The 24,220-nt window shown below is 53.8% G+C and overlaps 11 protein-coding genes across 11 annotated transcripts; 5 read left to right on the forward strand and 6 right to left on the reverse strand.

The window, feature by feature from the left end:
- The first annotated feature begins 426 nt into the window (after positions 1-426).
- Positions 427-1,108, forward strand: SAICODRAFT_31534 (uncharacterized protein). Its single transcript, XM_019167943.1, has one exon. The coding sequence runs from the start codon at positions 529-531 to the stop codon at positions 916-918; it is 390 nt and encodes a 129-aa protein (XP_019022126.1). The 5' UTR covers positions 427-528; the 3' UTR covers positions 919-1,108.
- Positions 1,109-2,302: 1,194 nt separating this feature from the next.
- Positions 2,303-3,115, reverse strand: SAICODRAFT_21049 (uncharacterized protein). The gene has a single exon (XM_019166366.1). It carries the CDS (start codon positions 3,064-3,066, stop codon positions 2,401-2,403), a length of 666 nt encoding a protein of 221 aa, XP_019022127.1. The 5' UTR covers positions 3,067-3,115; the 3' UTR covers positions 2,303-2,400.
- A 1,116-nt stretch (positions 3,116-4,231) lies between these two features.
- Positions 4,232-6,410, forward strand: SAICODRAFT_21050 (uncharacterized protein). Its single transcript, XM_019166367.1, has 2 exons — positions 4,232-4,813; positions 4,869-6,410. The coding sequence occupies exons 1-2, from the start codon at positions 4,516-4,518 to the stop codon at positions 6,104-6,106; spliced, it is 1,536 nt and encodes a 511-aa protein (XP_019022128.1). The 5' UTR covers positions 4,232-4,515; the 3' UTR covers positions 6,107-6,410.
- Positions 6,411-6,448: 38 nt separating this feature from the next.
- Positions 6,449-7,243, reverse strand: SAICODRAFT_41743 (uncharacterized protein; the record flags this gene model as incomplete). The annotated part of the gene is made up of 1 exon (XM_019168675.1): positions 6,449-7,243. A coding segment is annotated over one exon (795 nt), but the record flags the coding sequence as incomplete, so codon positions are not given.
- A 2,071-nt stretch (positions 7,244-9,314) lies between these two features.
- Positions 9,315-10,392, forward strand: SAICODRAFT_31539 (ribonuclease H-like protein). Its single transcript, XM_019167944.1, has one exon. The coding sequence runs from the start codon at positions 9,325-9,327 to the stop codon at positions 10,351-10,353; it is 1,029 nt and encodes a 342-aa protein (XP_019022130.1). The 5' UTR covers positions 9,315-9,324; the 3' UTR covers positions 10,354-10,392.
- Positions 10,393-10,518: 126 nt separating this feature from the next.
- Positions 10,519-12,093, reverse strand: SAICODRAFT_36694 (putative methylmalonate-semialdehyde dehydrogenase; the record flags this gene model as incomplete). Its single annotated transcript, XM_019168518.1, has 1 exon — positions 10,519-12,093. One exon carries the CDS (start codon positions 12,091-12,093, stop codon positions 10,519-10,521), a length of 1,575 nt encoding a protein of 524 aa, XP_019022131.1.
- A 744-nt stretch (positions 12,094-12,837) lies between these two features.
- On the reverse strand, positions 12,838-14,377 carry SAICODRAFT_9344 (uncharacterized protein; the record flags this gene model as incomplete). Its single annotated transcript, XM_019171874.1, has 3 exons — positions 12,838-12,906; positions 13,821-14,080; positions 14,131-14,377. 3 exons carry the CDS (start codon positions 14,375-14,377, stop codon positions 12,838-12,840), a joined length of 576 nt encoding a protein of 191 aa, XP_019022132.1.
- Positions 14,378-15,234: 857 nt separating this feature from the next.
- SAICODRAFT_96065 (heat shock protein sks2) lies at positions 15,235-17,221 on the forward strand (the record flags this gene model as incomplete). Its single annotated transcript, XM_019172025.1, has 3 exons — positions 15,235-15,268; positions 15,328-15,525; positions 15,585-17,221. The coding sequence occupies exons 1-3, from the start codon at positions 15,250-15,252 to the stop codon at positions 17,219-17,221; spliced, it is 1,854 nt and encodes a 617-aa protein (XP_019022133.1). The 5' UTR covers positions 15,235-15,249.
- Positions 17,222-17,402: 181 nt separating this feature from the next.
- On the reverse strand, positions 17,403-18,074 carry SAICODRAFT_31541 (uncharacterized protein). The gene is made up of 2 exons (XM_019167945.1): positions 17,807-18,074; positions 17,403-17,750 (listed from the first exon to the last, which is right to left on the reverse strand). Exons 1-2 carry the CDS (start codon positions 18,057-18,059, stop codon positions 17,629-17,631), a joined length of 375 nt encoding a protein of 124 aa, XP_019022134.1. The 5' UTR covers positions 18,060-18,074; the 3' UTR covers positions 17,403-17,628.
- Positions 18,075-18,270: 196 nt separating this feature from the next.
- SAICODRAFT_9347 (calmegin) lies at positions 18,271-20,156 on the forward strand (the record flags this gene model as incomplete). Its single annotated transcript, XM_019171878.1, has 3 exons — positions 18,271-18,414; positions 18,468-18,588; positions 18,643-20,156. 3 exons carry the CDS (start codon positions 18,271-18,273, stop codon positions 20,154-20,156), a joined length of 1,779 nt encoding a protein of 592 aa, XP_019022135.1.
- A 186-nt stretch (positions 20,157-20,342) lies between these two features.
- SAICODRAFT_161718 (putative fumarate reductase) lies at positions 20,343-22,504 on the reverse strand. Its single transcript, XM_019165615.1, has 2 exons — positions 20,604-22,504; positions 20,343-20,546 (listed from the first exon to the last, which is right to left on the reverse strand). Exons 1-2 carry the CDS (start codon positions 22,416-22,418, stop codon positions 20,505-20,507), a joined length of 1,857 nt encoding a protein of 618 aa, XP_019022136.1. The 5' UTR covers positions 22,419-22,504; the 3' UTR covers positions 20,343-20,504.
- Between the last annotated feature and the right edge of the window lie 1,716 nt (positions 22,505-24,220).

Here is a 24,220-nt window from a genome sequence, read left to right on the forward strand (position 1 = left end):
CGACGGCTGAGGTTGAAGGTGAGTTGAAGGTGGAGACTGAGCCAGCTGCAGAAGTTACCGAATTTGCTGGATTCGACCTTGGCTGCCGAAAGAAGCCGAGGTCGATGCTGTCACCTGACCCCCACTCTGCCTCGTTCCGTCCCTGGATACGCTTCGAGAAGGCGACCCGAAGCCGCGGGTCTCCATTGAACTGACCAGCCCTTGATCAAGAGGAAAAAAAGACAGGTCGGGCCTCCCCTTGAGCGTTCCCACCTACGGGCAATCTCTGCGCGGCCAAGACAAGCCAGCGGCGCCCGCTGATCAACAAAGGCGACGCGCTGGGGTCCGATTCGAAACGGACCGGTCCATGCAACCAGATCTGCTCAAGGACAGACAGTAGTGCCACTCGAAAAGTGGTATACCCGCCAGGAATATTAAAGCGGACGGCACCGGGCAACCTTTGGGTTAGGCGTGTGGCGTGCGTGTCTATAATGGCGAGGTGAACCGAGTCCAGCGACTCACATTACATACTGCTGACGGACAAACCCCATGTCACCAAGGGAGGGCCATGCGATCTGGTCAGCAAACAAGAGGATGGTAGCCCTTTTTTCTGAAGTGCAAGGGGCAAAGTCGACGTCCGAAGTCGAAAGTCGAGACTCGAAGCCGAAAGGCACAAAGCAGTATACTGCACACTTGAATGTCTCCATCCCCAATAACCTCCGCCAGGACAAGCGGTCCAAAGCGGATCGACACCAACCCTTGACCAACCAAAAAAATGCGGCAAACGCACCCCTCGAGGATTCCCACCCAAGGGCAATCTCTGTGGCAACATCCGGACGCTACCCCGATAGGCCCAAGTATGGGCAAGGGTCGGGTGGTGCTAGAAGTCTTGCTGCTACATGTCTTGCGGGGCCAAGGAAGGCCGACAGCGCCCATTGAAGGCAACGCGTCGGGGCCCGCAACCCTTTGCAACTAGGTCAGGGATTGCGTACCGGTCCTTCCATTGGGCTCGTTTGAGGGCGAAGGGGACAGCAATCCGTAAATCACGGTCGATCGTGCACAAACTTCCGGAGACAGTCAAGTACGAGTTCGTTGTCAGGCCCATATGTTATCTCATTGTTGACTGGACAAACTCCAAGTTACCAAAGGAGAGCCATGCTATATATATGTGGTCAGCAAACAGGCAGGTGGGGATTGTATCTGGTTCATCGTCGGGCTCTCTGCTTTATGGCGTCCGCAAGTCAAATAGCCCAGAAGTGCTAGCCCACATCATAAACTTCCTTCATCTCCCCATTCCTCTCCTCTCTCTGCTCATCTCCATATCTCACCCCTCATCCCACCCCTCAGACATCATGCCACAAGTAGCTGATCAGAGCACAACCCTTTTCCTCAACCGAACTGAGGGCATAGTATTAAATGCCTTGTTGCCACGCTACTCGGGTTATCATTCGGTCAGGCGTCGCGATGTCTCCGAGCAAGTTGCTAACAGACGCGTATCCTTTCCCCTCATCCCCTCTCCTTTCCCTCGCCCCATCCTTCTTACCATCCCTCTCCCTCTCCCACTCTCTGGTATGGTTGGTGCGGTTGGTAAGTGAGAAGGATCACACGAGCGCAGATTTAGCTGAAACCCTTCCATCCTGTCTCGTCGCACCCGAAGCACTGTCCATCCCCCTCAAAAACACCCGTAGTTCCTCACTCCTCCCCATCCCCAAAATACATAACCGCAACCCACCCATTCCAAATCTGTACCATCTCCCTCTCCCTCACTTCGCACTTAAATCTCTTCGGCGCCCGTTTTAAGCCAGCGCTCCTCATCCCACAACATGAACAAATCCCACGCTCGCTCCAGGCGCCGGCACGGCGAGCGAGAGGCCTAGGGGAATGTGCTGGTCGGAATGTGCAGTGCTTGGTAAGTCCGTTCGGAAGCGATGGGAGGGAGGTTGAAGCGGCGGTGGACAAGGATGTAGTGGTTGATGAATTCGGTGATGGGGAAGGTCGTGTCCAAGATGGGTGGATCTGGACTGTAGTGACTATAGAACCACCAGCTGCAGTTCGAAAGACAAGGAGGGACTTCCGGCTGGGATTCAGGGGCGATAACAGGTTGGGCAGTTCGCCCGGTCCGTGCATTGTGGATCTTGACTCACCGTCTCTGGTATGCACCGTATAGGAAGAGATGTACAACGTGACAACTGGTAAGATGCATTCCTGTCTCGGATCATTCAATCCATAAGGCAAGTTACAATCGTGAAGCGGAAACATCAACCATAAACGTCATTCATTCATCGCAATTTCGTATCATCTATCATAGCACTCGTACCTTACACAATCCAAAACCCAGAAAGACGTCATTTCCTTCATCTCGTCATCTCGTCTCCATCATCATAATCGTTCCCTCATTCTCCTGCCTCTGAAACCCCCCGTCTATTTCTTGAAACTCAACCTCTTCATGAACCCCTTCTTCTTCGCCTCCTCGACCTTCTTCGGTTGCTGAATTGCGTACGACGTATTCCTGGGTTGCACCGGATCCGCTGGACTCCCTGCGGTCTGAGGCGGAGACTGCGGAGGGGAGTTCGGGATGTACTGGGCGCGGGGAGCGTAAGATTGCTCGCTTGGCCCCGCGCCGGAGTACTCGTAGTTGTTATACTGCTGAGCCTGCGGAATCGATCCCGAAGAAGTCGTTCTCTGTCGTCCAGAATTCGCAAAAATCTCCTCAACATCATACGGACTCCTCACATTCTTCGGCCTCTCCCACCCCTGCTGCCCACCTCCATATCCCGGCACATACTCCTCCCCCCTCGCCAACGCTTCAAACCTCCGAATCGTATCCATCGGTCTTTCATTCCGTTCTCGATACGGATTACTCCTATCCGGATCCCGGATATTCGGGTCTTTGGGACCACGGAGGGATGGGGAGGTGGGCGGTGATGTTGTTTGGAAGTTCTCGAAGGGTTCTTCTTCGTTCATGGGGGTTGTTAGGGTTGCGATTGCTGAGGCGAAGCGTTTTTGGGAGGAGGAGCCTTGGGTTGAGGAGCGGGTGCGGGTTGTGGGGCGGGTTTGGGGTTGGGGTTCGTCGGTCGTTGATGACATGATTGTGATTTGATCTGCTCTTGAGAGTAGACGTTGAATGTGGATGGGTATGGATCAGATGTATGAACTGGATCAAATTGCCGCGGACGTCCTTCTTATACGGCTACGATCGTTCCTCTTATTACTTTGCAGTGTCTCGCAATCTTGGCATCCTCCCGCAGAAAAGGCTCCGACCTCTCCGCCGGCTGCTACACTTCGACTCAGCCGCATTACCGGTCCACTGGCTAGTCCTCGCTTGGCGGGAATACACGTCATGCAGGAGGACACAGCTTTGCGCGTCTGTCGGTCATGGCAGCAGTGCTTGGGGAAGGCGTGAGTGCCAATGCTATACCAAACTGGTCCCTGATCAACTCGTAGTCTGTCGAACAAGAGCCAAGAACCCAGTGGCTTCGGAGTGAACGGCAAGTAACAAGAGCCGAGGAATAAGAGGAAGAAACCCGTTTTTGCACACTCGTGATTTGTCAGCACGAAACCATGAGTCAGCCTCCATAGATCAGCTGAACCAGGCATGAAGCTTAAGTACTCAGGGAGCTCCTCGAGTGTATGTTACACCACTATGGATAACCGCATTCCGTTTCATGTACGCACCTCATACCGCACCCTCCCTACCTTCGGCTATACCCGGCGGCGTAATCGCTCAACTCGAAGGCGGGGGTCACGGAACCGACCGCGTAGCATAACCCCTCGAAACTCAACATCGTCGGAGCGAAGGGGTGGCTGCGCCTACATTCCAGTGTGGAAGCGTTAACGTTTCGAAGCATGTGCCTCGAAACGAATGAGAAGCAATCAACTTGAAGCCAAGGGATGACTCTGCAGTTGAGATGAGCGCCTGCAATATGTGTCAAACGAGTCACCGGTCTTCGAGCATCACGTTTTCCTTCGAAATTTTCGCCATCTCCCTCTGGCCCATCCTGCCAGTATTCTAAATATAGCACTCATATGATCATCCCCTTCCCCTTCTCCAAAATTGAATAAAAGTGTGGAAATCACTCCAGACTTCAATGAACGTCGAAAATCGGAGTCGAAGTCTCGGTTTCACCCCCGCTTCGATCCCCAGTCGCGATTCGACCACGAAGCGTCGTGAAGCGAGGTGTTTCGCCGCCGCCGGCCGAGGGGTGCTGTGCGTTGATGCACGCCCGAACAACAAAGCTTAAGGAGGGCTAAGCTGTCACTCCTTGACCATTTAAACAAACACAGCGTATCGTAGGGAAGGTGACGGGCAGCGACCAGCAACCAGGTTTACGCACTCATTTCGCATCTAAACCCGCAGAGAGCAAAGATAGCGTTTGTTTACGTCGGCTTTCCGTACGCGTTCTTTGGGTTCGGCTCCGCATTCACGCGACTATCGTCCCAGCAAACACAGCATACACCGCACTTTATTGGTCTCATTACCATCATAAACCTAATCAACAGCCTTTCCAGCATACACCAGGAGAGCACATCGACACGATGACATCCTTCAAACACTCCTGCTTCCGCATCCGCCGCCGCTACCTCATCCTCATAACCATCCTCTGTCTCGGGGTCCTCCATTTCCTTCACGCATTTCCCTCTGACACCGACTTCCTATCCAAAGCTCGGCCGAGAGGGTGGATGCCTTCAGGATCACCTGGTGGGACAGGGAAGGGACAGGGCCGGGGGAGAAGAACAGGGAAGAGGGGGAGTGGGTTGGTGGATCCGGGGGTTAAGACGAGGTTTGTTGGAGAGGATCAGAATGTTATTCATTTGACGGAGGGGGTTAACAGAGGTATGTCCAATCCCCATCTTCTCTGCACCTTGAGATGCTGACAGTGGAAAATCAGGGCCGTGGGTAATCGACAACCTCCCCTCCTTCCTCGAAGTAGGCCAAAACCACACCCTAACCCTCCGCTGCCTCTACTCCGACCTCTGCCCAAAACGATACTACCTCCTCCTACGCGGACCCTCAATCCTCACTCCACCCCTCGAATCCATGGTCCGCGTGGATGAGAAGACCGTCGAGATCGAAGTGAGGGTAGAGGATGCGGGTGAGTACCAGGTTTTCGCGTGGCCGGATTATGAGGAGTGTCCGAAGTGGTTCCGGACGGAGTTGAAGTATGGGATGAATCGGGCGCAGGCGATGAATTCTGGAGTGTATATCTCTGTGCGGGGAGCGCCGTTGGAGGAAGGGCTTGACTCGTGTTCGGAGTTGGAGAGGAGTGAGGTTGGGGAGGGGAGGTGGGTTGCTACGGAGGCGATCGCTAAAAGGTGGCAGGGAGTTGGGTGGTATGAGAGTTTGGATAAGGGGATGGAGTACACGTACCAACCGTACTCGTGCAAGCGTCCGCACGTCAACATCAAGGACGTACCCCGACTCCTACCAAGCGCAGAGCATATTGTCTTCATCGGGGACTCGGTTATGCGTGGGGCGTTTTGTACCCGAGTCTGGCCGGCGTTCAGTGAGAGTGGGAAAGCGGATGGCCCGTGTACGTTCATCAACGATCGGGACCTCTACCACATCAACCCGAAACACACCTCCTACAAGAACCCCGAGGGGCGGGAAGTTAAGTTATCCTTCGTCTTCGCCGACGACAAGCCGCGGGGAGCATTGGAGTACCTCACGAAAGAAGGTATCAACCCAACCCACATCATCACCAACCTCGGACTCTGGCTAGCGCCGCTGGACGACACAGCATATACCTCAGCCGTCCGCACATTCCTCACCACGATTCACGAACGCTGGCCCGCTGCAAAGGTAGTCTGGCGAACAACAACAGACGTCGCTCCCCAAATCCAGTGTTTCAGCGACAAGGGCATGACCCGTCAACGTCTTCATAGTCAACACTCCATCTCCTCGACCCTTGTTCCGGAGATGCGTGAGAAGGGGATGAAGGTGGGCTTCGTGGATGCGTATGAGATGAGTCGGTCGAGGCCGGATGCGGGAAATGATGGCAGACATTGGGTGATTGAGAGTCCGGAGGAAGAGGGGTGGATGAGGCCGGCGAGGCCGGGGGTTGGGGATGTGGAGGGTGCGGTGGGGGATGCGATTTGGGAGGAGATGGGGAGGTTAGAAAGGGTATAAGAGTATTTTGTCAAAAGTGAGAGGGGAGGCGTTTGATATTGGCCAGTTAGGGGTTGCATTGTGTTTCTTTGTTTTGGCAGAATATTTGGCATACAGCTGCAGGTGGGATAGGTAGATAACCTGGTATCAGCTACAGCTATGAAATTGACATTCACTGTTCACTGTGGCTACGGTACACGGTTTTCAGGCACTCGCAACCTCCTTCCCCTTGCCCTCCCCTCCACCCTCCTCAACTTCCTCCGCAAAGATCGGATGATCAAGTCCCCATCCAACCCTAACAACCTGCTTCGCACTATCCAAAACCTTCGGCTTTACTCCGCCTCCCCACACGTCCTTCCCAACCCACCCGCCATGCACATTCTCGAACTCCAACCCCGCAACCGCCATCCAGATCTTGTGAACCTGATCAGGGTGAAGGGGGATCATATTGGGATAGGACCAGAGGAAGGTGAAAGGGTGAGTTAAGTTTGGGACTATGCCGATTGAGTCTGCGACGAGAATACTCGATGGCGAACCCTCATGGAAGAGGTCGGGTGCGAGGTGGAGGATTGCGGAACCGGGAAAGTGCCCGCCGACTTTGATGAATCGGACCCCGGGGAGAATTTCTTGTTCGGCCTGTCCTTCAGGTAGGGGTTGAATCGCTTTATCTGGTCTCTGCAACCACTCTGCGTCCTCGGCCGCCACCACGACTGGACATTCAAAGGCTTTCGCCCACTCCACACATGAGCCATAGAAATGTGGGTGCGAGATGCATATCGCCCTAATGCCCCCCAGAGCGGTGATTTGGGTTATGGTCGAGACGTCAAGGTGGGATAGACAATCCCAGAGGACATTGCCATGGGGCGTGCGGAGGAGGATTGCCCGTTGGCTAATGGCAAAGTGGGGGGTGGTCGTAATTGAGATCATGGAGGCATCCTCTAAGAGGATTTCATCCGATCCGGGAGGGAGAAGGGGTGTAAACTCGTTCTCGTATTCCTCTTCGTGCAATTGCTGGAGAGAAGTCCATTTCTGGCCGTCGGGAGGTAGGTATTGTCGTGGATCAGAACAGATCTTGCAGTCGCCGAGTTGAGTGGCATCTGTTTCTGTATGTTGGGAACCGCAGGTTGAGCAGACCAGGTGGGTGTTCTCGTCAAGGGCGAGGATGGAGGGTTTTATTGACATCTTACGGGTTGTGATCCTGATTGGGGTGAGGACTGGTGTGGTTGTGAGGTGTCGGTATTGGTGGTTAAGGTTGAGGAGATGACGGGATGGGTGGGTATGACGTAATGGGCGAGAGTGATAACTGGAAGCGGCTGAAACGAGGTGAAGCTGAGTGCGGAATGGTTGAGCAATGTATTGGACTCTCCGGGGAAGTAAGAAGCGGAACTCGCTTGCCAATTGGGTGTTCATGGGTGTACTGGTGGTTAGGACGGCGCGGGGAAGGACGCTGCGAAAACGCTCGGTTGGAACTTCCCGCGCTTCGGCATAACTTAAGCCTTACGGGTGGCCGAGGGTACTGGAAGTACAACGGTCACAGATAAGAGTTTCGAGGTGCAGTGAATGCGTTTCGGTCACACAAAAGATTGAATCTCCTATATCACACATTTCACAACGCTGGTCGGCCGGAGTGGTTCTCACGCCTGCTCAGCTCGAGCTGTTAGCCGGTCGCTTTATGCCAGTTTGCAGCTAACTTACTGATTGCAAATTCGCAAAGCAAACCCTTGAGCTCCTTAAGCTTCATGCTCAGAACCCAATCTTAGCCAAACCCTCATCTACCTTCTTCGCCTCCATATATAGTTGGGGGGTGATGTCGAGCATCTTACTCGAATCCACGGCAGTCGGCGACATTGGCGCTCTCAGCGTTTCCTCCGATGTTTGTGTCTTGAGGGAAGGTTCCGCTGCAGTCGGCAATACACCATCCGTATGGGTGGAAGTGCCCGCGAGCCAGGCAGTAATTTTGTTGAAAAACTCCATGATTGTGATCGAGGGCGGGAACGGGAAGACAGCGAACAGTCAACAGGAGGACCTAACCCGTTCTTATACGTCACCCGTACAAAGGCAGCGACACGTCTTTCATACCGAAGCTGCCAATTCTAAATCATGCTGAAACACATACAGAACCGTTGTCTGTTCTTCGTTACGCGAACAATCCTCCCCTTCGTATTGTTCCCCCAATAGGCAATTCCTAAAGCGGCTACTGCGGGCTCGTGGCGCATGTCAAGATTCTCTGTACGAGAGCTCACTGGCGACCTGTAGACCGGTAGACCTCGGGAAAGTAAACGTTGTACATGGGTAAATCTGAGAAGAGGGATAAGAAAGAGAAGAGGGACAAGAAGAGGAAGGATAGGGACGAGGATGTCGCGGATCTGGCCTCTGAAGACGTCGTGAAGGAGCCTAAGCAGAAGAAGGCCAAGAAGGAGAAGAAGGAGAAGGTTGAGGAAGCGCCAAAGGTCATCATCCCCACCGATCCACCCGTGAAGGCACCCGAAACGCTTGTCGATACGGTTCCCGCTGAGGCACCCATTCCTGTCGATGAATCCAGCTCCGCCCCTACCGAAGAACCCAAAAAGAAGAAACCAAAGAAGGACAAAAAGGCCCCCAAGAACGTAGACTCCTACCCAACCTTCACCGTCTTCCCCGACAACGTCAAGTCCCCTATCGGCGTCTCCTCCCTCCGGGACCTCGTGATCTGGTGTCTGGGAGACGGAATCAACCCCACATGGATGATGGTCAAGAATAAGCAATACATCCGTCGTGCGGTGGTTTTGCTCGTGCCGGGGTTGACGAGCGAGATGTTTGCGGGTATGAAGGGGATGGGGGAGGGGATGAAGCCGGTTAAGATGGCTGAGGCGGGCGGACCGGAGGAGTTAGGTGTGTTGGGGGATATGTTTGAGTGGATGTGGCCTACCAAAGCTCCGGGAGATAACCAGCGACTCTATTCGCCTCTCCTGGCTTTGCTTCAAGCCCCGTTGTCTAACGCCGAGAAGGAACGTCGTGCGCGGGAGCAGAGACGGGTACAGGCGCAGTCATCCTCGAAAGAGGAGTTCCCGCCTGAGATGTTCCTGCTGAAGTTGGGCGAGATGGAGGAACAGGGATACCCCATCCACTCCTCCCTCGTCCCCGAAGGCCAGGCGAAGGAGTTGGAGACGGATTGGGTCGAGACCAAAAAGTCAGATTCGGAGTGGAAGACGGTTGGGAAGAAGGAGGGTGAGTATACCATCTACGGACTCGATTGTGAGATGTGTAAGACGAGTGAGGGGAACGAACTCACCCGTGTCACGCTCGTGAACGCAAAGAGTGAGGTGGTATATGATAAGTTGGTCATGCCTGATAACGAGATCATCGACTACCTCACACAATGGTCTGGAATTACGGAAGAGCGACTCTCCGGCACAACCACCAAACTCGCCGACGTACAACGCGACTTCCTCGAACTGGTGTCTTCGGATAGAACCATCCTCGTCGGTCACTCCCTCGAATCCGACTTGGTAGCATTGAAAATCCGACACCCCATCGTCATCGACACCTCAGTAATCTACCAACACTCGCGCGGACCACCCTACAAGCCTTCCCTCAAATGGCTCGCCGAACGCCATCTCGGTGCACAAATCCAGCGTAACACCGGCGTAGGAGGTCACGACTCCGCTGAGGATGCGAGGACGGCGGTACAGTTGTTGTTGATGAAGATGCAGAAGGGGGTGGAGTTCGGGACGTTTGCAAGGGATGTTGAGCCGATTTTTACGAGGCTGCAGAGGCAGACGAGTGAAGGTGGGGTTATGTCCGCTGTTGTGGATTATGGAAACCCGAGGGCGTTGATTGGTGCGGGTGCGAAGACTTGTATCGGGTGCCAAAGTGACGAAGACGTTGTGAAGGGGATCAAGGAAGCCGTGGAAACGAATCACGGCTTCGTCTTCGGCCGCCTGCGTGAACTCGAGTTCGCAGCGGGCTGGGGATCCTCGAACCGCGAGGACGCAAATTCCGAACCACTCTCCCCCAACCTCATGTCCCCCGTCCTTAGCCGCCTCGGCGAGCGGATCAAGGAAATCTATGAGAGTTTGCCGCCGTGTAGTGCGTTCGTTGTGTATACGGGTACCGGAAATCCTAGGGAGATGAGTCGCTTGAATGCGAAGTATGGAAAGCACAAGGCGGAGTTTAAGACGAAGAAGTGGGATGAGTTGGAAGTGAAGTGGGATGATTCTGATCAGCAGGCGTTGAATACGGCGACGAAGGTTGCGAGGAAGGGGTTGTCTTGGATAACCTTGAAATAAGGGACGTTATATAGAATATGCTCGTGTGGCCATGGGTCGAGACCGGAGGATTGACGTAAGGATATATGCTATCGATTTGTACGTGGTATCGCTATCGCAAATGACAGGCTATCTGCTCATCCCTCAAACTTCATCTCAAAGCATACAGTAGAGACTAGAGTAGGTTTAGTTATGCGTAGGCATCTCCACATTCGCCCTCGTAGCAACGGCATCCTCATGCTTCCACAACGCCGTGACTGTCTTCAACTGCGTATAAAACTGAACCCCACCCTTCCCGTAGAAGTTCAGATCTCCCAAAATCGACCCCTTGTTTCCGGTGAAGGAGAACAACGGCAAAGGCACGGGAATGGGGACATTGATTCCGACTTGGCCGGCCTCGATATCCTTCTGGAAACGACGGGCGGTAGCACCGGATTGAGTGAAGATCGCGGTACCGTTTCCGTATTTGTTGTTGTTGATGAGCTCGATTGCGTCGTCAAGAGTGTCGACGTTCAGACACACCAACACCGGACCAAAGACTTCCTGTTGGTAGCATTGCATGTCAGTACGAACGCCGCCCAAGATCGTAGGTGCGATCCAGTTTCCCTTGGGGTATTTATCGGGTTTGTAGCCGCGTCCGTCCAGCATGAGCTCTGCGCCCTCATCAACCCCGGATTGGATGAGGCCTTCGATACGGGTTTTTGCGTGGGGGGAGATGACGGGGCCGAGGTCTGCACCTTGCTCGAAGCCACCGGTGACTTTGAGGGCTTTTGCGCGTTCGACGAGGTCGGGGAGCCAGTTCTTCGCTTCACCGACACAGACGAGGGTGGAGAGTGCCATACAACGCTGTCCGGCAGCTCCGAACGCGGCTCCGGCGAGGGCGTTGAGTGCGTGGTTCTTGTTTGCGTCGGGCATGAGGACACCGTGGTTCTTGGCGCCCAAGTTCGCTTGAACGCGTTTCCCGTTCGCGGTTCCGCGGCGGTAAATGTATTCTCCGGCCTTATCGGATCCAACGAAGGAGATAGCCTTGATGCGGGGTTCGTCGAGGATGAAGTCGACGGTCTTGTGGGTTCCGTGGACGATGTTGAAGACACCGGCAGGGAGACCGGCTTCCTTGGCCAACTCGGCAATGATCATGGCTGCGCCGGGATCGCGCTCAGAGGGTTTCAGAACGAGACAGTTTCCGGTTACGACGGCGACGGGAAGACACCATAGGGGAATCATGGCGGGAAAGTTGAAAGGTGCGATGGCGGCAACAACACCGAGCGGCTCGCGCATAGTGTAGGTATCCATGTCGGTCGAGACCTCGACTGACTCGCCCATGAGAGATTGGATGTTGACGCAAGACTCGACGACTTGAAGACCGCGAAGGACGTCACCCTTTGCATCGGCGAAGGTCTTGCCCTGTTCGAGGGTGATTGAGGCTGCGAGGCGGTCCATGTTCTTGCGGATCAAGTGGACGAGGTTGAACATGATCTGTTGGCGCTTGATGATACTCGTGTTCCTCCATTCCGGGAATGCCTTCTGTGCAGAGTCCACTGCGGCCTTCAATTCTTCGCTCGTAGTCTCAGGGACTCTGGTGACGACTTGTTGAGTTGCTGGGTCATTCACATCAATCCACTTGTCGGTCTTCGACTCCACCATCTGGTTGTTGAGGAAGTTCTTGGTGGAGGTCGGCTGATCCAGACTGAAGTGATCCATAGGGTAGGAGATACCAGCCGTACCAGCCGAAGGCTGAGGAACTGCTCCCTGGCTAGGCATCGTTGAGGAGATCGAACGGGATTGTTGGGATCGGCGGGAGACGGTGCGGAGTGTGGCAGAGGCGAGAGGACGCGTGTTGAGGAGACGACGGAGAGCGATTGAGCGAGTCGCCATGTTATAGGACTACAAGGATCCTTGATCTGGACCTGGTCAGGAATATAAATGGTCGTCGAGGGGAGTTCATGGCGACGAGGGGGGGTACGTTTGTCATAAGGCGGGGCTTCCCCGCAACGGCAGGTGCTCGTCCTGCATGCGCTACGTTCAAATGTTCCGACGCAGCCGACCTGATTCACCCGGCCGCGGGTAAGGCGGGCATCGGTTAATAAAGAATCCTGTTTTATGTGTTTTCTTTTTTGCTGTTGTTGCTGTGGAAGATGGTTCCAAGGTTCATTATACATCGCTGTGTTCTGGTGACCGCAGCCGGCGGGTGAATCCCGGCTGCCCGCCAGCTGAAGGAAACCAGTTCAATATTGGAAAGGCATTCGAATAGATATATTTCTTGCGTTCGGGTCATTACTTTCGTTCAAGCAACTCACACCGTGGGAACTATCTCCCCAATCCATTCAGAAAGCGCGCGTACTGGTGATAAAGACGTGACGACTCCCCGTTCCGTCCCATTCAACGATAGACGTGATTATACCTATTGTTAAGTCAGCCCTGCCTCAGAACGTGTAGCACCATTAACGACTCACTGTCTGCAATGTGCATGCTCGAAAGGATTAGGCGGTTCACGAGCCTCCCTCTTCAATCCCCAATTCTTCGCCCATAAACAGCGAGACCCTTGAATGCAGTTTGGGCGGTTTTGAAGATCGGCTATATTCAGAAATTAGCACAAGGAAGTCTGGGAGATCATCCAGGAGAGAGGCTCTCACCTGGCAGTGCCCCAGGGTATGTCATCTGCACCTGCCACCAAACAAAGATACAGTCCGGCAACAACTCATCAAAGCATGACTCGCAAATAGAATCATTTCGACGCACAGAATTTCGTGCCGACCTTAGTGCAATTTGGCGGTTTACGAAGGTGAAAGGTCTGGCCCCCAAGGGATGATTTGCATGGCCTAGCTCAACGGCTTCCCAAACGTCTGAGATCGTCATCGGTCGAAATCGAGAGGTGTCGAAGTAGTAGAACAGCAATTCTGCTTCAAACGCACTCAGATCTGGGGCGTATAACTCCTTCTGCGCGACAAATGAATCTGCCCAAGTATGTTGGTCCGGTAGGCGTAAAGACTTCTCATAGGCCCATTGCCCCGGTGTTTGTAACGATTCCCGGCCATCTTCAAGTCCAGGACACCTTTCATGGAACCACTGACAAGAGAGCTTGTTACAAGCAGCACACTTCACCGGGAATCTTGTTTCTCGTTCGAAATTGGGCCAGACCGGAATGACGCAAAAACATCCTTCGCAAACAAAATGCCCATTTATCACGACCCCAGTGCGAGTGCGGTCACGGTTTTCCACGATCTGCCGGTAGATATCGTGATTCCCGTTTTGTACAGGACAAGTAAGTTCCAATCCTCTGTAGCTAGGACCCGGACAACATGGACAGGCCCATAATTCGTCGATGTTGTTATTGGCTACCGGCACTGGCGCTGCCGGCGGCTGAGGTCTTCCTATAGCTGGACGTGGTTCGGGTGTTTCCTCCTCAGGCTCATAGATAGGATCGAACTGGATAGGGAATCATTTAGCCCGTGATCCCGCCCTGACTTGAGCTGTGAGAGCGGACTTACCGGCTCTTCCCCATCCCATATCTCATCCGCGACCCTCAACTCCTCCGCTGTCCTCTTCTTATCCGGATGCTCGCTCAAAAGAACCTCGAGAAGGCTGTCGATAGGGAATGCGCGTTTACCTTGGCGATCGGGGTATACCTCCGTCCGACAATGGGGACACGCTTCACGCTGCTGTAGGGACTGAAAAAGACAGCTACCACAGAATGTATGCTGGCAATCAGGAAGCGTGACAGGGCGATGGAATATTTCGAAGCATATAGCTGACCAGATGTGAGTATATGCGCCGTTATCATGCGTGGCATGAACATACCACACCGTAACAGCCTATCCACCTCCTCGATCACCTTCTTCTGTTCCCTGACATGGTTCTTGTACCGCTTGACTGACCTCTTCAAATCTTCCATTGCTCCCTCATTAGGATCGTTACCCTTCTCCTGTCCGGGTACAACTTGTGCTCCCGCCGGCTGGGGTGGGGGTGGGGGCCCGCCTGGTGGTCCGCCTTGGGGTGCTCCTCCAAACTCGTACGTCTGCGTCACTCTCTGCGGAAGATTTTTCATTGGGGTCGTCAAAGGATGGTAGAGGATACTGATCGGTTGCAACGGATTCTGAGGGATTGCGATTTTTGGTAACAGCAGCTGCTATACGTACACGCATGCATGCCGATTAGGTGCCAGGGTTGCAACCCAGAATATATTAAGGGGTACTCCGAGACGACGTGCACCGAACGACAGAGAAGAACGGGCATTACTAGGATAAAGGAGCACACAAGAACCCTAGAAGTACGTTCTGGCTTGCGGATTTGCCTTTGACATGTCGCAGGTGAGTTCGAATCGCGATAGCTACCCATAGCGTGGGAATGAAGTCAATTGACAAGATGTCACAGATATCATCTTCTGGTTATAAGAGGTGGATACTAGCCAGTGCTTCCTACCCTTTTGGTTAGAGAGCAAGTTAATGGTCTGATCTTTGGCGGCGAGGGGTGCGTCGCGATATGGATTGGTCGTCGTCCTATGTCCACGGCACTAAGAGAAACGGAATTGGTGATGGCGAACTCCCAGCTGATGAGGGCCAGCTCACCCGGCATCACCGCCAACATCCCCTTGAAGCACCTTTTCTCGGGGCTCTTCCCCATCCCTCGCCTATAGATCCGTGTCTCCTCATATCGATAGCCCTGCACTACACCGCACACCCTGCGTCCGATAAGCCGTCCCACCGTTCAGTAAGCATAAGAAAGGCCTCTACCATTCCCATTGATCAATTAGACATCAAGAACAACCCCCGACATCTGCCGTCTTTCTCCTCACGTGCGGTCCTAATGGGGTTTGGGGTCTTGTGCTAATTTTTCGAGGCGCGCATTCGCCGCACTCCAGTGAAAAGTCCTCGCAGTCCCGAAGTTTTCGCTCTTCAGACAATCCTCTCAAACTCAAAAATGGCTTCTGCTGCTGAAGGTTCGTTCAGACTCGTCAATTGCGTCTCCTCCGTGTCATTATTAACGTCTGTTTTTCAGGAACTTACGAAGGTGCTATCGGTATCGACTTGGGTACCACCTACTCCTGTGTCGCTGTGTGGCAGCACGAGTCCGTCGAGATCATCGCCAACGACCAGGGTAACCGTACCACCCCTTCGTACGTTGCCTTCACCGAGTCTGAGCGTCTCATTGGTGATGCCGCCAAGAACCAGGCTGCCATGAACCCGGCCAACACCGGTACGTCGCAATTCCCATCTGTGGATTCGCATCGGATAAATTGACTGACTGTCTCTCAGTTTTCGACGCCAAGCGTTTGATCGGTCGCCGTTTCGATGATGCCGATGTCAAGAAGGACATGAAGGTCTGGCCCTTCACCGTCGTTGACGCCAACGGTCAGCCCAAGATCGAGGTTTCCTACCTCGGTGACAAGAAGCAGTTCACTCCCCAGGAGATCTCCGCCATGGTCTTGACCAAGATGAAGGAGATCGCTGAGGCTAAGCTCGGCCAGAAGGTTGAGAAGGCCGTCGTTACTGTCCCCGCCTACTTCTCCGACTCCCAGCGTCTCGCCACCAAGGACGCCGGTGCCATCGCTGGATTGAACGTTCTCCGTATCATCAACGAGCCCACCGCCGCTGCCATTGCCTACGGTTTGGACTCCAAGACCGACGTTGAGAAGAACGTCCTCATCTTCGACTTGGGAGGAGGAACTTTCGATGTCTCCCTCTTGACCATCCAGGGTGGTGTCTTCACTGTCAAGGCCACCGCTGGTGACACTCACTTGGGTGGTGAGGACTTCGACAACACCCTCCTCGACCACTTCAAGGCTGAGTTCCAGCGCAAGCACAAGCTCGACATCTCCGACGATGCCCGTGCCCTCCGTCGTTTGAGGACCGCTTGTGAGCGTGCTAAGCGTACCCTCTCCTCCGTCACCCAGACCACCGTTGAGATCGACTCCCTCTACCAGGGTGTTGACTTCTCCGCCAACATCACCCGTGCTCGTTTCGAGGACCTCTGTGCTGTTACCTTCAAGTCCACCGTCGACCCTCTTGAGAAGGTCCTCAAGGACTCCAAGATCGAGAAGTCCAAGGTTGACGACATTGTCTTGGTCGGTGGTTCCACCCGTATCCCCAAGATCCAGAAGCTCGTCTCCGACTTCTTCGACGGCCGTGCCTTGAACAAGTCCATCAACCCCGATGAGGCTGTCGCTTACGGTGCCGCCGTCCAGGCCGCTGTCTTGACGAACAAGGCCGACTCCGAGAAGACCTCCGACCTTCTCCTCCTCGATGTCGTTCCCCTCTCCCTTGGTGTCGCCATGGAGGGTAACGTCTTCGGTGTCGTTGTTCCCCGTAACACCACCATCCCCTGTATCAAGAAGCGTACCTTCACCACCGTTGAGGATGGTCAGACCACCGTCACTTTCCCCGTCTACCAGGGTGAGCGTGTCAACTGCTCTGAGAACGAGTCCCTCGGAGAGTTCCAGCTTGCTGGTATCCCCCCCATGCCCCGTGGTCAGCCCGAGCTTGAGGCCATGTTCGAGTTGGACGCCAACGGTATCTTGAAGGTCACTGCCACCGAGAAGACCACCGGCCGTACCGCCAACATTGAGATCACCAACTCCGTCGGTCGTCTCTCTTCTTCTCAGATCCAGGAGATGATTGAGAACGCCGAGAAGTTCAAGCAGGCTGACAAGGAGTTCGCTGGACGTCTCGAGGCCAAGTCTGCTCTTGAGTCCTACATTGCTTCCGTCGAGGGTTCCGTCAACGACTTGAACACCGGCATGAAGCTTAAGCGTGGACAGAAGGAGTCTATCGAGAACGCTCTCGCTGAGGCTATGGAGGCTCTTGAGGTTGAGGAGATTACTACTGAGAAGATCAAGTCTGCTGAGTTGAGGCTCAAGCGTGTCGTTACCAAGGCTTTCTCTAACCTCCGTTAAATTGACAGAGTTAGTGGATTAGAATTGGTGGTGGCTGGCTCGGGCTCATAAAAATGGCTGTTGGTGTTTTTTGGGTTTTGGTCATGTTTGCTTTTCCCATGATGGTGTTGTTACGATAGTGGATTGTTAATACGGTCGTGCATCTCCTACATTCGTTCATCTTTTCTACTTGTGCATTTGTGATCCTTCATAAGCCTGTGCGTAGAATTTGTGTGATTGTGTCCTAAGTAGACGATGCTATCGGTGTTCCCATTGGATCGTATGCCTTTTGCACCTTCCTCGGTCATCGTAAACTCGCTCGTTGCCAGCTGTTGGCCGGGGTTATTCCCGTATTGTATCGTACATCCTTGCCGTCTGTAGTGTGGTTCTGTGCTCTTCTTATCCGTTCATCCCCGTTATTCATGTCCTCACGCCGATCCACATCCACCCTTTTTCAACGCCTTGAAACTGTTCGCTTTCTTTCCTGGCATGCGGCTCTGCTTGATCGACTCATTATCGCCGAGGCGAATGTCCTTGTGTATTCTTAGTTCTGTACATTCGGACGTCAGTAGCCAAACTTCATCCGAACGTTGCCACTGCACATACGGTACTTCTCGTCTTCCGGTACTTTTTCTCCCTGAATCACACCCTGCCTCAGAACAACGGCAACATCACTCGCATGCTTCAGCTTCTCCTCCCACTCCTTGCTCCCCGCCTCAAGACTCCGTCCCGCCTCGAATTGCGAGCGTGCCTGCTCGTGAGCAGCCGTCATGACTCTGTGATCGCCATGGAAGGCCACCCTGACGGCGCGGAGGAGATTGCGGTATGCTGCAACGCCTACTGATTGCGACAATGACATTATCCTTTGCTAGCTATAGAGGGAGTATTTTGTCGTTGGTGGTTACGGGATATTTCTAGAATCACGTGCATAAGGGGCACCGCAGCCGGGCAGGGCCTTGAGCGCGCGATGCCACGCTGGCGTTAAGCGCGTATATCACCGCACGCTTCCCCAAGGCTGCTCCACCGTCCCACTCCCCTCCACCAGATCAATCGAAGAGAACATCTCGATCATGCGTGCCGGTATCCCTATTTCTGCCGTTGCTGCATTGTTGCTTGTCAGTCACCACGGCCTGGCGGTCGCCGATGAGTTGGACGACGTCATTGCGGCCGATGAATCTGCCTCGAGCACCTCTGTTGCGCTTCCCCAGTTTACGGTATGTGATCGGGTCAATTGGTAACAATATTGGATCACTAATGCTTTGGCTAGCCCACTTCTTTGAAGGCTCCTTTCTTGGAGCAGTTCACTTCAGACTGGTCAGAGCGCTGGACTCCTTCTTCGGCTAAGAAGGATGACAAGGATGGCAAGGAGGAGATGTCTTACGTCGGAAGTGGGTTATCATATATGTCTCAGCTCAATTGAGTGGTTACTAACATATCAACAGAGTGGTCCGTCGAGGAACCTACCGTCTTGAAGGGCTTGGCACAAGATCTCGGTCTCGTCCTTAAGTCTCCCGCCGCTCACCACGCCATCTCCGCCCCCTTCCCCGAGCCCATCGACAACACCGACAAGACCCTCGTCGTCCAATACGAAGTTAAGCTCCAAAAGGGTCTTGAATGTGGTGGTGCCTACCTCAAGCTCCTCTCCGCCGACACCGTCGCCGGTGTCGAGGCGCAGGAGTTCTCAAACAACACCCCTTACCAGATCATGTTCGGTCCCGACAAGTGTGGTGCGACTAACAAGGTCCACTTTATCTTCCGTCACAAGAACCCTAAGACTGGAGAGTATGAGGAGAAGCACCTTACCGCTCCTCCTCCCTCCAAGATCACGAAGCATTCTACCCTTTACACCTTGATCGTTAACCCCGATCAGACCTTCGAGATCAGGATCAACGGCGATAAGGCAAAGTCTGGATCTCTTTTGGAGAACTTTACTCCGGCTGTTAACCCCGCTGCCGAGATCTCCGACCCCGAGGACTTCAAGCCCGCTGATTGGGTTGACACCCCCCAGGTCGTCGATCCCTCCGCTACTAAGCCCGCGGACTGGGATGAGGATGCACCCATGACAGTCCCCGACATGGATGTCGAGAAGCCTGAAGACTGGCTTGAGGACGAGCCGGAGTACATCCCCGACCCTGACGCCGAGAAGCCCGAGGACTGGGACGACGAGGAGGATGGTGACTGGATCGCCCCCACTGTCTCCAACCCCAAGTGCGAAACTGCCTCGGGCTGTGGACCCTGGATCAGACCTTTGAAGCGTAACCCTGACTACAAGGGCAAGTGGTCCGCACCCCTTATCCCCAACCCTGACTACAAGGGTATCTGGGAACCCCGCAAGATCTCCAACCCGGACTACTACGAAGACCTCACCCCCTCCAACTTCGAGCCCATCGGCGCTATCGGCTTCGAGTTGTGGACGATGCAGAGCGATATCCTCTTCGATAACATCTATGTCGGACACTCCGTCGAGGACGCAGAGGCTCTCGCAGAGGAGACTTGGAAGGTCAAGTATGCGAATGAGAAGGCAGAGGAAGAGAAGAACGTCAAGGCTACCCCTGAGCCAACAAAGCAGGATTCAAAGGGTAAGGTGAGCCCGTGGAAGGAGGATCCCGTGGGTTACGCGAGCCAGCAGTTGGATATGTTCTACCAGATCTTCATCCGTGACCCGCGCTCCGCATTGGAGATGATGCCTGAGGTCGCTACCGCGATCATCGTCGGTCTCGTTTCTCTCCTTGCCACCATCGGTGGTCTTCTTGCGTGGTTGACTGCGCCGGCTGCGAAGCCTAGCCAGGTCGTGAAGAAGGCTGCGGAGAACGTCAAGGCTGATGCTAAGGCGAAGAAGGAGCAGGGACAGGTTGTGGAGAAGGAGAGGATTGTGGCGGAGGAGACGACGGCGAGCCCGGTTGCGCTTGCTGAGGAGGAGAAGGTTACGAGGAGGAGTACTAGACGTGTCGAGTAAAACGGCATGCTGAAAAACGCGTGAGGCAGGGAGTGTATATGTGACGTATGATTGACTGCGGTTTATTTGGTGGTTTTGGAATTGTGTGAGTTAGTGAATACCCCGTATAATCTAGTTTTGTGAATATCATTCATTTTTGGAAAACCTGCTTCACCCATTCATCTTCGTGGTCCTCGGCAGTACATGGTCATGACTTGGAGATTGCGGATGGTTTGTAGCAAAGGTATATTTGGTTTAAATGAGAAGAAACCCTCCCAATCTCACGGTAAGCAACAAGAAAACCATACTCCACATCATACACTCTTCCTTCCCATCGATATCCTACACCAATTCTCCCCTCCCCCTTACTCACTCCTTCAACCTCCCAACACAAGTATCCGGCGCATACTTCTCCACAACATTCTTATCATGCAACATATTAAACTCCTCCGTCGCATCCCGTCCCGCGTACAACAAAATAGCCTTCGCGCCCCCCGGGTGTTCGTCCAAAAAGTTGGTAACGTCGAGGACGAGACCGTTGACCGTAACCCAGATATCGGATTCGGTGTTGTGTTTGGCGATGTCGGAGAGGGTGTATGTCGCGTCGGGGATTTGCATGCCTTTTGCGGGTTTTTTGACGGTGGCTGGGGTTTGGTCTTGGCCTGTCACGGCAAACCCAGTAGCCTCTCCTTTCGGCTCACTGCTCTGCTGTCCAAAGCCGGTGGAGGAAGAGGAGGATTGGTTGTCGTCACCCCACATAAAGTCGATCGAAACCTTCTTCGAGACAGGGTCAATCCTAACCCTCGAATCAATCAAATGACTCCCCACCATCCCCAACCTCTCCCCCGCCCCTTCGGCGCCCTTGCCCTCAATCAACTTCCCCATCAAGTACTTGCTCGCCGAATCACCCGCAACACGCCCATAGATGACACACCCCAACAACGAACTCCCGCCCAACCTGTTTGCGCCATGGACTCCGCCCGCGAGTTCACCACATGCGAAGAGGCCTTCGATTGGAGCGGGAGGGGTGGAGGATGAGAGGATTTGCCCGATATCGTTGATTTCGATACCGCCCATTGTGTAGTGGAGGACGGGTTGCATGAGTGCGACGTGGAAAGTGTCATCATCCATCTCAACCGGTGCATTCTGGAAGAACTTTTTCTTAAACGGGTCAGGTTTATCCCCCGAAGCATACGTGTTGTACTCCGCAAACGTCTGCGCAAGCACCTCAGCTTCAATCCCCATCTCCGCAGCGAGTTCCTGACCGGAAGAGGCACGCTTCATGAGACCACGGCCAACGTAGTGTTTACAATGCCACTCAATTTCTTTGGAAGCTTTCCCGTTGAGTACGAGACGGATCGGGAATTTGTTTTTCCACATTTCGTTTGTGACGAAATCGCGGTGTTGGAGCTCGTCGACGAAGCGCTTGCCGTCTGCGTCGAGCAATAGGCCGCCCACGCCGCGTAAGGCTTCGGCGGCGAGGAATTTGACTTTTGCGTTGGGGTCTTTGGGGTCGATGAGGCCTGTGGGGTGGACCTGGACTTTTTCCATGTCGATACCCTTTCCGCCGATGGAGGGGTCCATGACCATTTTGTGGCCGTCGCCGGTGGACGAAATTCCGTTGGTAGTGGATAAATCAATGATATCGGGACGGAACTTTTTCAACAACGAGTCCTCCCCGAAATCAGCGGCATACCCCCCCGTAGCCAACACAACCGGTCCACGCTCCTCGAGTTGTTTCCCCTCATGTTCGTATTTGACACCGACAACTTTGTCACCTTCTTTAATGAGTTTGAATACTTTGGCTTTCTTGAGGATGCGTGCGCGGGTGGGCTCGTTTTCGGCGATTTCTTCGAGTTTCTCCATGAGTGCGTACGTGATTGTCATACCGGGGAACATCTCCTTCCCACGGTGGGTACGCGGCTGAGAATGTCCTCCCAAACGCGCAACCAAACTCAAATCCAATCCAAAGGAGTCTTGAAGCCATTCGACGGCGCTGGCGGATTTGTAGGTAAGGACTTTGATGAGGTCAGGACGAGCGAGGTCTCGAGCAGACTTCAAGGTGTCGGCGTAGAATTGCTGAACGGAGTCGCGGATACCGAGCTCGATTTGGGTACGGGTTAGAGCGCCGTTGATACCGGATGTCGCCTTCGTGGAGTTGCCACCGCAGAACGGCATCTTTTCGAGTAACAAGACGGAGCCGCCGCGTTCGAGGATTGTGTGGCAGGCGGAGAGGCCGGAGAGGCCACCGCCGACGACGATGACGTGGGAGTTGGCAGACATGGTGGTGAGTGGACGGTCCTGGAGGGGTGGAGGGATGGAGGGATGGGAGGGTTGTTATATAGGGCCGGGACTGAGAAGCGGGGGCGGCGTGGGACATCCAGGGCGCTGCGGGGTCCCGCCTTATCCCGTATCACCATAGCCAGGGCACGTGCAGCCAGTCCACGCGGTTCAGTTTGGGAAAAAGGGGCAGCATAAATGTCACGCAAACAACAACGCACTAAACACCATCGCCATGACCACCGACAAAGCCATCCACAGCCAGTCCACGCGTTGTGTCTCTAGGAACCAATGGATAGGTAAGTGGTAGTATTAGGGCGTGAGGATAGACCTCCAGACAATAATCCCTCCCCCCGAAAATATAGCACATAACGCCCTTCGATATCCTACACTCGTCCATAAATTGGACCTCTCTTCCTTTCTCTCACGTTTCGTATGTTTCTGTGTGGATGTGTTGGAAGTTTTGGGTAGTCTTCCGTACGCAGTCGGTCTGGTCGCCCGTAAAACGGTTTCAGGTAATCACGATGGAAAGTCCCAATGACCTTCTTGTCGAGGTTGAGTAGTTGGTACGACACACCGAACATATCGTCATCGTACGCTTTCATCTTGCCCACAATGAATGGTCCAGTCCAACGTTGCGCCAGTTTGTCACCCTTGGTGCCAGCCACCGAGGAGTCCCACAACATACAGAATCCTCCGATCTCGATTCCTGCTTTATCTCGTATCTTCTTATCGTATCTCTCCTTCATTCTCGCTCGGTAGAGTTCTTGAGTTGCCATTGCTCTCTCGATCCTCTCCTCAGACGTCTGTGCATGTAATATGAGGTCATCCATTTCAGGGGTCTCCACAGTCGTCACCCCAGCTCTTCGGCCATTCGCTTCGGCTGTCGCCGCGTTTCGATGCGTTCCGCTTAATTTGTCCCGTACAACTGTTCCGAAAAGTAGTTCGAACGGTGTGAAGCCATGAGACCTGACTATTCGCCTGTTTAGTTTGGAGGTTGCGTCAGCTAGGGTGAGATCCCAGTCCTTCTTCCCTTTCGCCATACGCTTAATGCGGTCTTCGACTAGGCGGTTGTGTATTTCAATCATGCCTGCGGACTTGGAGGATGTCCTGGGGATATATGTAATTGCAATTCCCTCAGTCCTCAGGAAGCGTCTGAACTCAGCAGAGTCGAATGATGAGCCGTTATCACAGTATATTTGTTCTGGATGTGGCCATTGCTTAAGCCAGTCCTTGAGATGTAGGATGACCTCAGCGGACGTCTCTGATCTTACCGCCCAAGTCCATGTGTAGCGCGTGAAGTAGTCGACTATGTGTAGCACCTTGTCGTTTCCACGGCTCGACTTTTCACCAATCGTGATGAAATCAATACTGATCAGCTCGAAAGGGCGAGTAGTGCGAACAGGACTGAGTTTGGCGGAGCTTATTCTGGGGCCGTGTTCCATACACTTGATGCATGAATCGTAGTACGTATGTACATCTTCGTATCTTGACGGCCACCAGACCTTTCTCAGTATCACCTTCATGATCTGATCAGGTCCATAATGTCCACCTTCATCATGCACATATTTGAGGATGCTTGGGACTTCAGATTCGACGGCCACGGGGATCAAAATGCCGCGAAACATTCTCATGAGTTGTGTATCTCTTCCCATTCCCATCAGTTTGAAAGATCTGGTCGACTTCTTGAAGGCCCTCAACTCTCTTTTGCGTCCGTGGAGTGACGGTGGGCACACGCCTTTCGCTAAGAACCGTGCAATGTCTCCAAACCATGTGGATCTCTCATACCTGTCAACATTGGGGTC

The sequence above is a fragment of the Saitoella complicata genome (genome assembly GCF_001661265.1).
Source record: "Saitoella complicata NRRL Y-17804 unplaced genomic scaffold SAICOscaffold_22, whole genome shotgun sequence".
Lineage (NCBI taxonomy): Eukaryota > Fungi > Ascomycota > Saitoellomycetes > Saitoellales > Saitoellaceae > Saitoella > Saitoella complicata.

Coding starts and splice junctions, on each gene's coding strand:
- SAICODRAFT_31534 (XM_019167943.1), top strand. CDS start 529: ATGTCACCAAGGGAGGGCCATGCGATCTGGTCAGCAAACAAGAGGATG.
- SAICODRAFT_21049 (XM_019166366.1), bottom strand. CDS start 3,066: ATGTCATCAACGACCGACGAACCCCAACCCCAAACCCGCCCCACAACC.
- SAICODRAFT_21050 (XM_019166367.1), top strand. CDS start 4,516: ATGACATCCTTCAAACACTCCTGCTTCCGCATCCGCCGCCGCTACCTC. Junction 4,814..4,868: donor GACGGAGGGGGTTAACAGAG/GTATGTCCAATC, acceptor GTGGAAAATCAG/GGCCGTGGGTAATCGACAAC.
- SAICODRAFT_31539 (XM_019167944.1), top strand. CDS start 9,325: ATGTGTAAGACGAGTGAGGGGAACGAACTCACCCGTGTCACGCTCGTG.
- SAICODRAFT_31541 (XM_019167945.1), bottom strand. CDS start 18,059: ATGTCATTGTCGCAATCAGTAGGCGTTGCAGCATACCGCAATCTCCTC. Junction 17,751..17,806: donor ACCGGAAGACGAGAAGTACC/GTATGTGCAGTG, acceptor CCGAATGTACAG/AACTAAGAATACACAAGGAC.
- SAICODRAFT_161718 (XM_019165615.1), bottom strand. CDS start 22,418: ATGTCTGCCAACTCCCACGTCATCGTCGTCGGCGGTGGCCTCTCCGGC. Junction 20,547..20,603: donor CGAAGGCTATTTTGTTGTAC/GCGGGACGGGAT, acceptor AATGTTGTGGAG/AAGTATGCGCCGGATACTTG.